General features: G+C 39.9%; 1 protein-coding gene across 2 annotated transcripts; it reads right to left on the reverse strand.

The window, feature by feature from the left end:
- Positions 1-667: 667 nt before the first annotated feature.
- On the reverse strand, positions 668-7,143 carry LOC147020784 (uncharacterized). 2 transcript variants are annotated; one of them, XM_085896420.1, is made up of 7 exons: positions 6,902-7,138; positions 6,517-6,762; positions 5,626-5,881; positions 3,584-5,062; positions 3,104-3,345; positions 2,681-2,782; positions 668-1,568 (listed from the first exon to the last, which is right to left on the reverse strand). In XM_085896420.1, the coding sequence occupies exons 1-4, from the start codon at positions 7,048-7,050 to the stop codon at positions 5,054-5,056; spliced, it is 660 nt and encodes a 219-aa protein (XP_085752546.1). In that variant the 5' UTR covers positions 7,051-7,138; the 3' UTR covers positions 668-1,568; positions 2,681-2,782; positions 3,104-3,345; positions 3,584-5,053. The 2 variants fall into 2 exon arrangements, with proteins under 2 accessions (XP_085752546.1, XP_085752547.1); XM_085896421.1 differs by having other exon boundaries at positions 3,104-5,062; positions 5,626-6,331; positions 6,902-7,143.
- Between the last annotated feature and the right edge of the window lie 8,906 nt (positions 7,144-16,049).

Here is a 16,049-nt window from a genome sequence, read left to right on the forward strand (position 1 = left end):
GTCATGGAATCACTTGATCATGGGATGTGGCGCTGTCGGTACCTATTTAGGAGGACCAAAGTCCGAGTCTTTAAGTCCTTGGTGCTTCCAATGTTGCTCTACGGATGTGACACTTGGACTCTGACCAGAGATCTGAGATGAAGACTTAACTCTTTCAGTACCATGTTTCTTTGGAGAATTGTTGGCCATTGCTGGTCAGACTTTATGTACAACGAGCGGTTGCTGAGAGAGATTCAGATGAGATTTGCTTTCTGTATAGTCCGTGAGCGTCACCTGCTGCTGGATGGACATGTGGCTCATTTTCCCGACACTGATCCTGCTCACCACTTTGGACTCGTGAGTAGAGGAGGCCAAAAGGCTGATCACGTGCCTCGTGGTTGCACCAGGTTGATAGGCATCTCAAGGAAATGGGGACGTGCCAGGCATCTGCTTGGGGTAGCCAGACGGAGCTGAAAGTGGACACTGTGACATGCTGCTCCGGCGCATGCTCCCATAACTGGCCTGACCTGACGTTAACTTTTGCAGAGAAATCTGTCAACACGGCTGGTGTATCAGTTTACCACATCAGAAATACCTTTTGGCTCACTGAGAATGTCCATCAATGTTTAAAACCTGTGAATGAATCAGGAGGCAGAAAACATTTCACAACAAATGACAACACAGAACATTCCATGAACTTCGTATTTATTAAAACAACACAATGGCCATTTCAGCACAGAGTAAAAAGTGGAGAAAAGAGGAAATTCACACCAGAATAATTTTAATAAAGAAAGACAACTTTGTGAATCCGTTAACACGAAACCATTGACTTTTGGTCGCAACCACTCAAGAGAAATGTTTCACACAAAAAGATATAAAAGAAAACAATGTACGAAAACACTTATCAAGGTAACACTGAATTGGGGGAAAACAGACAAAACTGGAGAATTTTAAACACATGAACACAAAGATCATCTCAACACCGATTAGAACTCAAGAACCAATCAAATAACGAGATGTCTCCGACTCAAGTTTCATCTCAACACACTGGAGTGTTAATAAATGTACAAAGATGAGTTTCATTCCTTCTTTCATTTCAATGTGAAACACAGAAGAAAAAACGAGGAGATGACATCTTCAGCATCACAAAGAGTGAGAGCGACTACTTCACACCTGTAGTACACCTGAATTACATTTTTTGAGGAGACACCATCTCCTTACTGGATGGTCATTGGTTCCTGAAGGAAGCTCATCCGCCCTTTGTCAGGTGCTGTTTTTAGTCTTGACAGGATGACACAGTCACCCTCCACACAAACAAGGCCAGCGAGGGGGGGTCGGTGTTGTCGCTGACATTCCGACCATGCTGCAGGTCGCACTGAGTTACATGTTCATATTGACGGTCCCAAAAGACAGACCTGACGTCGTGTTGCAATAACCAGAAGAGAATTTTCATTCCAGTCGAGTAGTCATGTTAAACATGTCAGGAGATTCACACAGGAGTGGTACAGCCTTGAAAATAAACATCTCTTGGCTTCAATCCTGGGATGGAGACATTGTGGTTCGGTCGAGTCTTCTCAGGGATCGCGAATCTATAAAAAAACAAGATATTTTATATAAATGTCATTTATCCTGAAAAAAACATTGTTTTTAGCACATGGAGAAATGAATATCCTGCATGTGAAACACCAGGGTGACAGTTTATAGCCGTGTCGGGATTCAAACCCAGGTGATGTCATGATCTACCTGTGTATCACAGCAATGGTTGATGTGACGCTTAATATTTCAAAGCTGCGAACCAAGTGTTGCGTCATAAACAGGGTCCAGGGAGTTTGGGAATGAATAAAGGGGAGAACACAGCTCCAGAAGGGGAGAACACAGCTCCAGAAGGGGAGAACACAGCTTCAGAAGGGGAGAACACAGCTTCAGAAGGGGAGAACACAGCTTGAGAAGGGGCGAACACAGCTTGAGAATGGGAGAACACAGCTTCAGAAGGGTAGAACATAGCTTCAGAAGGGGAGAACACAGCTTCAGAAGGGGAGAACACAGCTTGAGAAGGGGCGAACACAGCTTGAGAAGGGGAGAACACAGCTTCAGAAGGGTAGAACATAGCTTCAGAAAGGTAGAACACAGCTTCAGAAGGGGAGAACACAGCTCGAGAAGGGGAGAACACAGCTCGAGAAGGGGAGAACACAGCTCGAGAAGGGGAGAACACAGCTCGAGAAGGGGAGAACACAGCTTCAGAAGGGGAGAACACAGCTTCAGAAGGGGAGAACACAACTTCAGAAGGGGAGAACACAGTTTCAGAAGGGGAGAACACAGCTTCAGAAGGGGAGAACACAACTTCAGAAGGGGAGAACACAACTTCAGAAGGGGAGAACACAACTTCAGAAGGGGAGAACACAGCTTTAGAAGGGGAAAACACAGCTTCAGAAGGGCAGAACACAGCTTTAGAAGGGGAAAACACAGCTTCAGAAGGGGAGAACACAGCCCCAGAAGAGGAGAACACAGCTCCAGAAGGGAGAACACAGCTTCTATGAGGGGTGAGCAAGTGGAGCATTGTAAGAGAAGCGAGTGAAGCATTCCATGAGGAGTGAGTGGAGCATTCTTCGAGGAGTGAGTGGTGCGCCCCTTTGGTTCGTTCCAGCGAGGAATGTGCAAGGGCGAGGATATTACAAAACGTGCATGAAGAGAAATATTTTACCAGGATGAACTCCATTTGTCTTTCAAATGTTGAACGGCAGACATCTTGTCTCTCCATCCAGATGGAATGAGATATAGAAGACACTGGACACAGCATATTCCACTGGTTGGTGCAAGAACAAAGAATAAGTTCCAATAAAAAATGATTCAAGAAGCATTTACTCTCCTGACATGATCAGATATCCTGAAGGAAGAAAGATTCCAGACCAATTACAGTTCATCTTAGCTTTGTGTATCATAATACTAAAACCACAAGAATCTCATCTGTGAAAGTGATTTGAAATCGATGCTTATCGACATTTACGGATAAAAATCAAATCCTACCAAGGTAATTTATAAATAAATAATAATCCCACTGAGAAAAGTACATCGATAAATAAAGAAGAGCGACACACGGTCGACCCTTTGCTGTTTCAAACCGTACCTGGGTTCCTCTGCAGGTGCCGATCCAGGTACGTTCAATCAGAACACAGCACAAGATGAAGAAGCAATGGACAACCCCAATTTACAGGAGAAGTCACATGGGTTTTCAGCACAAACACAGGACACGTGAATGAAGAAAAGGGAGCGAGATGACAATCCTGGTGTTCATACCATGTTTATAACATCCTCCTGCTGGAATCCCTGTACTCCTTCCTCCATGACGTGACCTTCCAGGCGGTTCACCTGCAACAATAGAATTACACAAACACACGAGGATATGACAAGAAGGGGTACAAAAGGTGACATCTTGTGAGATCATTTCACTTCTGAAAAACTTTGAAAAACAGGATTGTCACAAACATTCCAAGGGGAACTGTACGATCACTTGGAAAACATGGCAAGGAAGGTTCAGATGAAGGGACTCGCACAAGGTTGTAACAATTAGTGAGTGTTTTACCAAATGAGTGTTACAATAACTCACGATGAAAACCTCTCGTGGAGAAAGATAAACACCATGATGATCCCCAGAAATCTGCATCCATCACAGACTCTTGGAAAATACAAAACAGGAGACAAAGACAAAATGAAGAACCAATTCCAAGAACACAAAAATCTCGTTTGGTGGAACAGAGATGATAATGGAGGTGTCCTGGTGTTTATAACATGGTGTAATTTCAATGTGCAGTTACAGGTGAAAGGAGGACAGCATTTGCTCAGGTGAAGAAAAGCTCGCAGGTAGACAGGCAGGTAGGCCTCTGATATTCGTGGACCAGAGTGAAAAGGTATGAATGTGAACAACGATGGGATCATGAGGGTAGTGGGGGAGGGGGGCAAGGTAGTGTGATTGAGCAAGATGTGGGGATGGAGGTGCAGGCTTGATCGGGGTGAGAGGCAAGAGGAAGCCCAACGGTGTTGAGAGGGAAATGTGGAGCAGTTTGTGTGTGTTTCGTACAAAACGATTTATGTTTGTAAACCGTGAGTGTTCTTGGAAAAGTGTTCACACCTGTCACGACTGGGGTGAAGAGCTGGGTTACTGAATGCTTCGAAGGAGGTCGTACTAAACCTTCGTGGCAGAATAAGCTGAGAGGGCTTACGTATTGGCCAGGAAGGTAAAAGTGAAAAAGTGAGTGTGCCTGAAGGAAGATTAGTGTTTGAGACAGATGGAGAAGAAGAAGCGATGGACAACTCCGATTTACAGGAGAAGTCACCTGGCTTTTCAGCACAAACACATGACACATGAATGAAGAAAAGGGAGCGAGATGACAACCTCCACGTGGTGCTCCTGTTAAATGATATTCAACCATTTTACACTCTGAAGTTATCAGGACTGATGTCATTAACTGACCAATACCACCGACGCACTCAGGACAAACCCCAGCAATGGGGCCCGAGATTGCGTAGCACTAAATAAAGTCCTTTTCAAGGTCAAAAGCCATGGACCACAACAAGACCAGTGGGTCCTTCTTACACATCCCCCAACTCATTGTTGAGGGGCTGACATTTCCTAATTGTGAGATCCTCGCCAACATCCTGAAGGACTACAACATTGACATAGCCATACTCCGGGAAACTCATCACGAGGATGACAAAAAGGCTGCAAAGAGAAAGATTGGAGATTAGCTCTCCACCAACTCACACCTGAGGCAGCGACATGGCTGCAGAACCTGGACATGAAACTTTAGCGCAATCCATATTGGTCGTTCACAAGAAGAAAGATGTGAAGAAAAAAAACATTAAAATAATTGTTGATGGATATGCAGGCTTAAACATTTCAAAAACAATTGAAATTTAAAAAGTGACGTCATGTCCTGTGAACCAATCCATGAGGATACAGTCTTGGTGGAGGAGGCATTGATGGCTTTGTCGAGCATCTCCACTGTATCCCGACAGGAAAGAAGCTCTGTTGTGAAACAGCCTCAATCTGCCACCACGCCAAGGTAGAAATGCCAGGTCAGGTGAGCTGCAATGAGGTGAGGCAACCACAACCATCAATACAAGGCTCAAAACCATGTGATTATCTGTCAGAGCCCAGACTGATGGAATGATACCCGGAAAGGTATGATGGACAATGAGAACGAATACACCTTGATCGAAGCTCGGTGCGGAGGGAAATTTCATTCCGATCGGCTGAACTATCGTCGAGTTATGTAAAAAAATATTAAAATTACTACCATTAGGTCATGACCTTAAAAATTAGGTCAACATCAAAAGACATGATATCAACCCCACCGACTTCACATTCACATTATTGATGTAAAATTTCATTCCAAAAGTTCCAGCGGGCTCCGATATCCAGCTCGGTAATTGATACGGTCCGGGAATTTCGAGTGTATGGAGTGCAGGAAGAAAATAATGATCATAATAACTTTCTAAATGGGGGTTTACTACTCCGAGGGGTTGAAGAAACTTGTGGTTCCAATTAAAATAGGGGACGATAATTGCGGAAACAAACCCGACAACAGCAACAAGCCTTCCCCAAGCAAGGGGGAGGCTCAACAAACGATATTTGATGAAGGAGCACACCTGGTGTTCGAGTTGTGCCGACAGGTGAAGGGGAACTCGGCACAACCTTCCATTCGTTCCTCGTTCTTCATCTTGACTGCATTCACCGGACCCATCGCCAGTGTGTGTGGTCCCTTTCAGTGTATTATTCTTCCTTTCTCTTTTCTTTGTACTCTTCTGCTCCCACAATTCCTCCTCGTCCTCATCCTCACACTCTCTCTTCCTTTTGCTGCCCTTCTCCCGCTGTGGCTCTTGGGGAGCGATTTCCAATGGAGACCTTGGTAGGAGGGAAACGGAATGTTAAAGGTCACTTCCATTTGTGATGAAATCATGACCCCCCTCGCCCCATGATGCCCCACATCTTAAAGTCCCAAGCGAGTCACACCTCGTCCAGCCATCTTCCCTCTACAAAGTCAAAATGTTCAGTGTCCCCGAGGGGAACGTGTCCGTCCTTAAGATGGTGTTGAAGTGTTGGGTAGGAGTAATAAAGTGAGTCATAAACAGCAGAGGTGGAGAGTAAGCGGAAACCAAATCTTCTGATCACCAGCAACCGCTGACGAAGGTATTCATTAACCCCTTCGTTAGCATCAGTTGGTGGAGGTTAAAGATCCCATGGTGTCCACCACAAAGTGTCCGTGAGCTCTCACTGGTACACTGGACCATTGACAAGTTCCTGCTCGAACCAACAGCCATGCTTCGAGCAATGATGTAACCCAGCAGGCATGTACTGCATCCGAAACGAATGAACCCTTCATCAAGTTGTCATCCTTCCATGTTAATATGCAAATGTACATCCACAGATATATCAATATTTACAGGATTAACAAATACAAGGGAGTTCCTGCACTTCCTCCCATAATGCTCCGATATCATGATATTGCACAAAATGATGGAGTGAGAAAGGGGACTCACAGCTCTTGGCAAGAAACGTCACCACGTCCCACATTGGCATCTCCACGACACAACCTCTTGGCCTCTCCTCCATCATGTGTCTCTTTTCTTTTCCTTTTGTTTTTACAAGTAGTGCTGGTGCCGTTCAGATCTTTCTGTACCCTTGGTATGGGGTTGGCATGGTGTTGGCACACACTTGGGAGTGTTGGTAAATGCTTTCTCCTGATCTTGATCTTGATGCGTGGAAGGGTCTTTGTTTGCTTGATACTGTTGAAAGACATATGGACCAAGGCAGGCTTACGGAAAAAGGAAACTGATACATGGAAACATCAGCTCACAGAGACGGGAATTAAAAACAAATAATATAAATAAATTATTGTGAGAGATGATTTACACACTCACATACCTCGTTGGGAGCTTCACATCTTCTGAATTCTGCCCTTCTGTACCTGTATTCCCATCAAGACCGTCAGGTGACCGCACATAGAACAGGAGATAAGCCTGTTGGTGCATCACCTCGGTCACGTTCACCTTGTTCACGAAAGCATCATCCATTTTAAACCAGGTGCCGTGACTCACCTGTGGGGAAGTGCATCAAATATCATCCTTGCATTGTGACAAAAGCTCAACATATCGAAGAACAATTCACGACTTTCATATTTGTAGTTTGTGGTTTGTGGTGACAATGGCTTGGCAAAGTTGATAAGTCTCAATGTCACTGCAGAGCAGAAACGTAAAGCTTATCTTTTACAAAGAGCAAGAGTGTGAGGCCGACACCATTGTCAGGGATTTGGAACTTCATTACATTGGGCGAGTCGTTGTGTCGATACTCAGTCTGAACTCCACATTTCCACACCGATTGGCAAGGTAAATTAAAACCACCCATTGTTTTACTTACACAAGAGATGATGTTTTGGCGGCACCTACCCTTCTGTGAAGGATCGTACGTAGGATGAGATCGCCTGGTTTCACGCCATTTTACGTCTATGATGGATAAAACCAAGAACGGACTGGACACTCAACAACTAATAATGTTCCTCATGACCTGATCAAATGTTGTCCATTGTCCACTCAATAGACTCATGAACTGAGGTTCCATCTGGATGGTCACAATGGATAATCAAAATGTGATTCAATCACGTAACCTGAAGAACATGTTCCCCTCGGCCTGGAGGGCTGCTGTACATCCTATTGGACACAACAAGGTCACGCAGCAGATAATGGTCTCACGTGGATCACTCACCTTGACAAAACTGAAATAGTGACCTTTACAACTTCTTTTCCCATGATGGACGAGAACAGCATAAAGGAAGTAGTATATTGGAGGCCCGTCTGGTTGTGACATGTGGGGACGAAGATTCAGCTTTTCAACATATGGGAAGTTCTGTGGATAAATGATCACGTCATTGGAGGTCAAAAGTTCAAACACCAATTCAGTCCAAATCAGAAAGTCATTGCCGAATTCTAACCAGGTGGATCGAGCATTTTAGAGGTGAAATTGGTGACGTCGTGAGCACCTTGTGGAATGGTGCCTGATGAGGTCTTGGATCAGAAACAAAAGTCACATCCGATCGTGTAAGTGTCCTGGTGTACAGGTGTTCCAGATAAGGACAAACGTACCTTTGAGATCTTTCCCCCAGTGACACAGGAAAACCTCTTCAGTGTGAAGGTGAGGACGTTTGGTGGGTCGTAAATTGTGGTAGCCATTGTGGCAGGTCTCTTTGAGTTGCATCTGGAAATCATCACCACAATCCCATCAAACGTGATCATGAGATATATAAACAACACTGGGGGTTCTGGTCACGTGGTGATCAGTCACCAGAAAAGTTTTTTTTAAGAGACAGATAACTTTGAGAAACGTTTCCATTGTTATAAAGATCTTTCCCTGCACAATGCAGATCAACATTTGGAACAACAGACGAAAGGTGCACCCACCGTTCACAGAAATAAGCATTGTCTCCAAACAGGTCGTCTCTCCTTGAAAAATGCTGAAGGGACTCCTCGATACCGGAAAAATTCTGTGGAAGGACAGGGTAATCGGTCAAAGGTCATGGAATCCGCACACGATCATTATTGTGAAGTTCGAGCACACCCCCCACCACCAGATTTATTTAGTTTATCACTTACATTTGTCTACCTGCACCAGGTCACGTCACGGCGAGTAAAACGAAACGGCAAAAAATATTTTATAAAAAACTGAATCCCAACCTCAATATCGAGGAGAACGTCCCTCATCGGCTCGTTCCTGTTCGACTTGTGATGGCAAGTGAAACACTCAACTGATGGAGAAACGGACAATGGTTACCACAACACAGAGAATGTGATAACTGTTGTTTCACTCTTCCATGAGCCTACACTTGTGCATCAACACACTGGTTCGACCTCATTGTCAAGGAGTTTCAGTTTGTACCTTATGGGATTAAAAACCCATTTATCATTGTCAAAAGATACAAAATATATATTATAGGCATCAACTAGTCCTTAACTAACATGAGAACACACACACACACACACACACACACACACACACACACACACACACACACACACACACACACACACACACACACACACGGAGTGGAATTCTAACCAATAGATTGGCAGGTTCACTGAGAGTGATTCAAATGTGTTCAACGGATTAAAGCACAACCAAGATGGAGTTCATCAAAACTGAACAAATAAATAATGTGGCACACAATAAAACCTGTGTTATGTGATCCCCTTCCAATCAAATAAAAGCGGCCATACTGTACAGGTACCCAATGTGGTATTTACCATTACAGGGTGCTCATGTGTGCATGATCACTTGGTCACAGAAGGCCGCAAGACGTTTGATCCACTCATTGTGATGGACTCACCTTGTGTTTGTACGTACCCTTCAAATGTCCGACTGATCACCTTGGACGAACAGCAATGCTGACAGAGGCTGTGAAGTACAAAAGATAAATGTACAAACAGGAAATCATGAACTCACTGAGTTTGGGGTCTGAGTGTAGCAGGTTACGTACTCACCAGTGAGTATTCGTGTTTATTGAGTTTTATCCCTGGGGATGGGGATGAAGTTAGCAATAAATCCCAAAAAGCAAACATTATGCCACCACATCAGGATCCACCACGAGCTCAACCACAAACCAACCCTGACTGGTCACGCTGTCCTTCCCTCTCCACTCTCACATATACATATCTGTCTTTGTACTCCCTTCTCATTACTTATCATGTATGTGTGCACCCTGACCATCATATCCTCCCTCTCCACCCTCCAACCCACAACTACTCAAGAACTTTTAACATCTTAACTCCTCCACTATCGACAGTTCTCCGTCGATCATTCCCATATTGTCTTGTCTGATTCATTACTTGCAGGGCTACCCAGTATAGTTTTATGGGACGTAAAACACTTCCCAAAAAAAACAACAAACATTTCCTTCCCTTGATTGATTAAGGGTGGAAGATAAATATCTGGAGATAAATAGCAAGTTACAAATTGAAGAAGAAATGGAGGTGTCGAATTCAACTAGAATGTGGTGAACAAATGAAACATGGATCGTGACACTCACGATCAAAAGGGAAGTGCTCCAGGAGCTGTTTCACACCTAAAGGTCCCAAAAAATTATCACACCCATGTTCATTAAGATTATATTAATTACTCACCATATTGGGAATTATCAATCATATCAATTAGTGGTAGTGTACCACAAGGCACTCTCATTATCCTCCTAACTCGATGGCGGCTGTGGGGTTGTCAGGTGGCGTCGTTCACTGTCAGGATACGAAAGGTGTGTTATCACAGTGAAAATGGATTAAATCCAGGACAAAGTGGAATCAGCGAATCCTTTTGAGAAATTTGTGAGTTTTGCTTCATCAAGGTTCTGAAAGAGGTGTGATGATAAAACTATTGGTAGTCAAAGGATATGATGTATTTTACAAACATCTTGCACTCTCTGTTCGTTCAACCATGTCCTCAGACCTGTTTGGGGGTTCGTGTCATGAGGCACTTTCTACCCTAACCCCCACCCTTCCAAAAGGCAGGAGGGACAATTGACCCCCCACCCCAACCCCTCCCACGTCCCCCATCCCTGGAAGTCACGAAAATATTTGTATCAAACTAAACATCGCTGTGCTGACTTTATTCATAAAGCAAAGGCGGCAAAATGGTGGTGACCTCGCAGCCTGACTGAAAAACACGAGATATGTCCATGAAAAGGAAGAGGAAAACACAATGGATCACATTGAGATCTCCCAGCTGTGGCATCATGAACCTGGAAAAGTTTAGGTTCATAGAAGTTGATAAAACATAAAACACAATGGATAGAAAAGGAAGAGGATGTGAAGCTCTCACGTATCATCTCGCTGCATGGCATCCAAGAGAAACCCGAGGAACTCGTGCGCGTCTTCCTGATTACCTTGAACAAAATGTTGTGCAATACCTGCAACCATTCAAATAACAATCTCTCCAAACAACAATCGATATGATCTTAAAATCCATTTATCATAAAATCAAAGCAATCTGTGAATTAAAACTGTGCAAGGAGAACAAACACACACACACACACACACGCACACACACACACACACACACACACACACACACACACACACACACACACACACACACACACACACACACACACACACACTCCCACAATTGTGACAACTCAATAAAAAAACCTCAACCTCCCCCTGCCAACTCTGTCTCCTCTTCATTCACTGCCCCCCCCCCCCCCCACCCCCAGATCCTCAACCTCCCCCGTCCAAAGCTGTTACATCTTTACTCTCACCCTCCTCCCATTCAGAAAAGCAAATGGGCATTCCCACGTCGAAACAGTGGAATACGTAAGGCTCACTGTTGCCCAATCAAGTGATCACCGACTTCACAGAAACCCATCACAATTTTAAGAGAAACAAGGAGCTGATACTCTCGGTCCCCCAACTTTTGGGTGGTATGAGGAATCGATCATTATCGAATGAAAGCTAAATCTTGAACTGCTTTTGAAACATCACGTGCACAAGCCAAGTTACTGAGATGGTTTCCAGGGCAACAAAAATCAGCCAATCACAGCCATGATCTCATCACGTTGGGATAATGTCCTGAGGAACAGATATCTACAATATGGAAGTTCAACGGTTTTGTTAACATCACGGACACAAAAGTACATGGACGGATGATCGATGATGGATGATTGGTGGATAATTCTACAGGGTTATAAAGTGTAACTTATTAAGGGTTCGAAAGTGTAAATTATAGAGGATTCTGAAGTGTAAATTATAGAGGGTTCTAAAGTGTAAATTATAAAGGGTTCTAAAGTATAAATTCCAAATGCTTCCAAAGTGTAAATTCTAATGTGTTCTTAAGTGTAAATTCTCAATGGTTCTGAAGTGTAAATTCCAAATGGTTCCAAAGTGTAAATTCTAATGTGTTCTACAGTGTAAATTCTAAATGGTTCTAAAGTGGAAATTCTAAAGGGTTCTAAAGTGTAATTTAGCAAGGGTTCTAAAGTATAAATTCCAAATGGTTCCAAAGTGTAAATTATAATGTGTTCTAAAGTGTAAATTCTAAATGGTTCTAAAGTGTAAATTCCAAATGCTTCCAAAGTGTAAATTCTAATGTGTTCTTAAGTGTAAATTCTCAATGGTTCTGAAGTGTAAATTCCAAATGGTTCCAAAGTGTAAATTCTAATGTGTTCTACAGTGTAAATTCTAAATGGTTCTAAAGTGGAAATTCTAAAGGGTTCTAAAGTGTAATTTAGCAAGGGTTCTAAAGTATAAATTCCAAATGGTTCCAAAGTGTAAATTATAATGTGTTCTAAAGTGTAAATTCTAAATGGTTCTAAAGTGTAAATTCTAAATGGTTCTAAAGTGTAAATTCGAATGTGTTCTAAAGTGTAAATTCGAAATGGTTCTAAAGTGTAAATTCTAAAGGGTTTTAAAGTGTAATTTATCAAGGGTTCTAAAGTATAAATTCAAAATGGTTCCAAAGTGTAAATTCTAATGTGTTCTTAAGTGTAAATTATAATGTGTTCTAAAGTGTAAATTCTAAATGGTTCTAAAGTGTAAATTCTAAATGGTTCTAAAGTGTAAATTCTAAAGGGTTCTAAACTGTAATTTATCAAGGGTTCTAAAGTGTAAATTCCAAATGATTCCAAAGTGTAAATTCTAATGTGTTCTGAAGTGTAAATTCCAAATGGTTCCAAAGTGTAAATTCTAATGTGTTCCAAAGTGTAAATTCCAAATGGTTCTAAAGTGTAAATTCTAAATGGTTCCAAAGTGTAACTTCTAATGTGTTCTAAAGTGTAAATTCTAAATGGTTCTAAAGTGTAAATTCTAAAGGGTTCTAAAGTGTAATTTATCAAGGGTTCTAAAGTATAAATTCCAAATGGTTCCAAAGTGTAAATTCTAATGTGTTCTACAGTGTAAATTCTAAATGGTTCTAAAGTGTAAATTCCAAATGGTTCCAAAGTGTAAATTATAATGTGTTCTAAAGTGTAAATTCCAAATGGGTCCAAAGTGTAAATTCAAATGTGTTCTAAAGTGTAAATTCTAAAGGGTTCTAAAGTGTAATTTATCAAGGGTTCTAAAGTGTAAATTCCAAATGGTTCCAAAGTGTAAATTCTAATGTGTTATAAAGTGTAAATTCCAAATGGTTCTAAAGTGTAAATTCCAAATGTTTCCAAAGTGTAAAATCTAATGTGTTCTAAAATGTAAATTCCAAATGGTTCCAAAGTGTAAATTCTAATGTGTTCTAAAGTGTAAATTCGAAATGGTTCTAAAGTGTAAATTCTAAAGGGTTCTAAAGTGTAATTTATCAAGGGTTCTAAAGTATAAATTCTAAATGGTTCCAAAGTGTAAATTCTAATGTGTTCTACAGTGTAAATTCTAAATGGTTCTAAAGTGTAAATTCCAAATGGTTCCAAAGTGTAAATTATAATGTGTTCTAAAGTGTAAATTCCAAGTGGGTCCAAAGTGTAAATTCAAATGTGTTCTAAAGTGTAAATTCTAAAGGGTTCTAAAGTGTAATTTATCAAGGGTTCTAAAGTGTAAATTCCAAATGGTTCGAAAGTGTAAATTCTAATGTGTTCTAAAGTGTAAATTCCAAATGGTTCCAAAGTGTAAATTCTAATGTGTTCGAAAGTGTTAATTCCAAATGGTTCTAAAGTGTAAATTCCAAATGTTTCCCAAGTGTAAAATCTAATGTGTTCTAAAATGTAAATTCCAAATGGTTCCAAAGTGTAAATTCTAATGTGTTCTAAGGTGTAAATTCGAAATGGTTCTAAAGTGTAAATTCTAAAGGGTTCTAAAGTGTAATTTATCAAGGGTTCTAAAGTATAAATTCCAAATGGTTCTAAAGTGTAAATTCTAATGTGTTCTTAAGTGTAAATTATAATGTGTTCTAAAGTGTAAATTCTAAATGGTTCTAAAGTGTAAATTCTAAATGGTTCTAAAGTGTAAATTCTAAAGGGTTCTAAACTGTAATTTATCAAGGGTTCTAAAGTGTAAATTCCAAATGATTCCAAAGTGTAAATTCTAATGTGTTCTGAAGTGTAAATTCCAAATGGTTCCAAAGTGTAAATTCCAAATGGTTCTAAAGTGTAAATTCTAAATGGTTCCAAAGTGTAACTTCTAATGTGTTCTAAAGTGTAAATTCTAAATGGTTCTAAAGTGTAAATTCTAAAGGGTTCTAAAGTGTAATTTATCAAGGGTTCTAAAGTATAAATTCCAAATGGTTCCAAAGTGTAAATTCTAATGTGTTCTACAGTGTAAATTCTAAATGGTTCTAAAGTGTAAATTCCAAATGGTTCCAAAGTGTAAATTATAATGTGTTCTAAAGTGTAAATTCCAAATGGGTCCAAAGTGTAAATTCAAATGTGTTCTAAAGTGTAAATTCTAAAGGGTTCTAAAGTGTAATTTATCAAGGGTTCTAAAGTATAAATTCCAAATGGTTCCAAAGTGTAAATTCTAATGTGTTCTACAGTGTAAATTCTAAATGGTTCTAAAGTGTAAATTCCAAATGGTTCCAAAGTGTAAATTATAATTTGTTCTAAAGTGTAAATTCCAAATGGGTCCAAAGTGTAAATTCAAATGTGTTCTAAAGTGTAAATTCTAAAGGGTTCTAAAGTGTAATTTATCATGGGTTCTAAAGTGTAAATTCCAAATGGTTCCAAAGTGTAAATTCTAATGTGTTCTAAAGCGTAAATTCCAAATGGTTCTAAAGTGTAAATTCCAAATGTTTCCAAAGTGTAAAATTTAATGTGTTCTAAAATGTAAATTCCAAATGGTTCCAAAGTGTAAATTCTAATGTGTTCTAAAGTGTAAATTCGAAATGGTTCTAAAGTATAAATTCCAAATGGTTCCAAAGTGTAAATTCTAATGTGTTCTACAGTGTAAATTCTAAATGGTTCTAAAGTGTAAATTCCAAATGGTTCAAAGTGTAAATTATAATGTGTTCTAAAGTGTAAATTCCAAATGGTTCCAAAGTGTAAATTCTAATGTGTTCTAAGGTGTAAATTCGAAATGGTTCTAAAGTGTAAATTCTAAAGGGTTCTAAAGTGTAATTTATCAAGGGTTCTAAAGTATAAATTCCAAATGGTTCTAAAGTGTAAATTCTAATGTGTTCTAACGTGTAAATTATAATGTGTTCTCGAGTGTAAATTCTAAATGGTTCCAAAGTGTAAATTATAATGTGTTCTAAAGTGTAAATTCCAAATGGGTCCAAAGTGTAAATTCAAATGTGTTCTAAAGTGTAAATTCTAAAGGGTTCTAAAGTGTAATTTATCAAGGGTTCTAAAGTGTAAATTCCAAATGGTTCCAAAGTGTAAATTCTAATGTGTTCTAAAGTGTAAATTCCAAATGGTTCCAAAGTGTAAATTCTAATGTGTTCTAAAGTGTAAATTCGAAATGGTTCTAAAGTGTAAATTCTAAAGGGTTCTAAAGTGTAATTTATCAAGAGTTCCAAAGTGTAAATTCCAAATGATTACAAAGTGTAAATTCTAATGTGTTCTAAAGTGTAAATTCTAATGTGTTCTAAAGTGTAAATTCGAAATGGTTCTAAAGTGTAAATTCTAAAGGGTTCTAAAGTGTAATTTATCAAGGGTTCTAAAGTGTAAATTCCAAATGATTCCAAAGTGTAAATTCTAATGTGTTCTAAAGTGTAAATTCTAATGTGTTCTTAAGTGTAAATTCTAAATGGTTCTAAAGTGTAAATTCCAAATGGGTCCAAAGTGTAAATTCAAATGTGTTCTAAAGTGTAAATTCTAAAGGGTTCTAAAGTGTAATTTATCAAGGGTTCTAAAGTGTAAATTCCAAATGGTTCCAAAGTGTAAATTCTAATGTGTTCTAAAGTGTAAATTCCAAATGGTTCCAAAGTGTAAATTCTAATGTGTTCTAAAGTGTAAATTCCAAATGGTTCTAAAGTGTAAATTCCAAATGTTTCCCAAGTGTAAAATCTAATGTGTTCTAAAATGTAAATTCCAAATGGTTCCAAAGTGTAAATTCTAATGTGTTCTAAAGTGTAAATTGAAAATGGTTCTAAAGTGTAAATTCTAAAGGGTTCTAAATTG

Source organism: Eptatretus burgeri, chromosome 9 (assembly GCF_056783735.1).
Source record: "Eptatretus burgeri isolate ZD-2024b chromosome 9, Ebu_testis_v1, whole genome shotgun sequence".
NCBI classification, from domain to species: domain Eukaryota; kingdom Metazoa; phylum Chordata; class Myxini; order Myxiniformes; family Myxinidae; genus Eptatretus; species Eptatretus burgeri.

Bases quoted from the DNA above. Each gene is read 5' to 3' on its own strand.
- LOC147020784 (XM_085896420.1), bottom strand. From the start codon at position 7,050: ATGGATGATGCTTTCGTGAACAAGGTGAACGTGACCGAGGTGATGCAC. The intron at 6,763-6,901 runs GTATGTGAGTGT...GTCTTTCAACAG, and splicing joins GATGTGAAGCTCCCAACGAG to TATCAAGCAAACAAAGACCC. The intron at 5,882-6,516 runs GTGAGTCCCCTT...CCTCCTACCAAG, and splicing joins GACGTTTCTTGCCAAGAGCT to GTCTCCATTGGAAATCGCTC.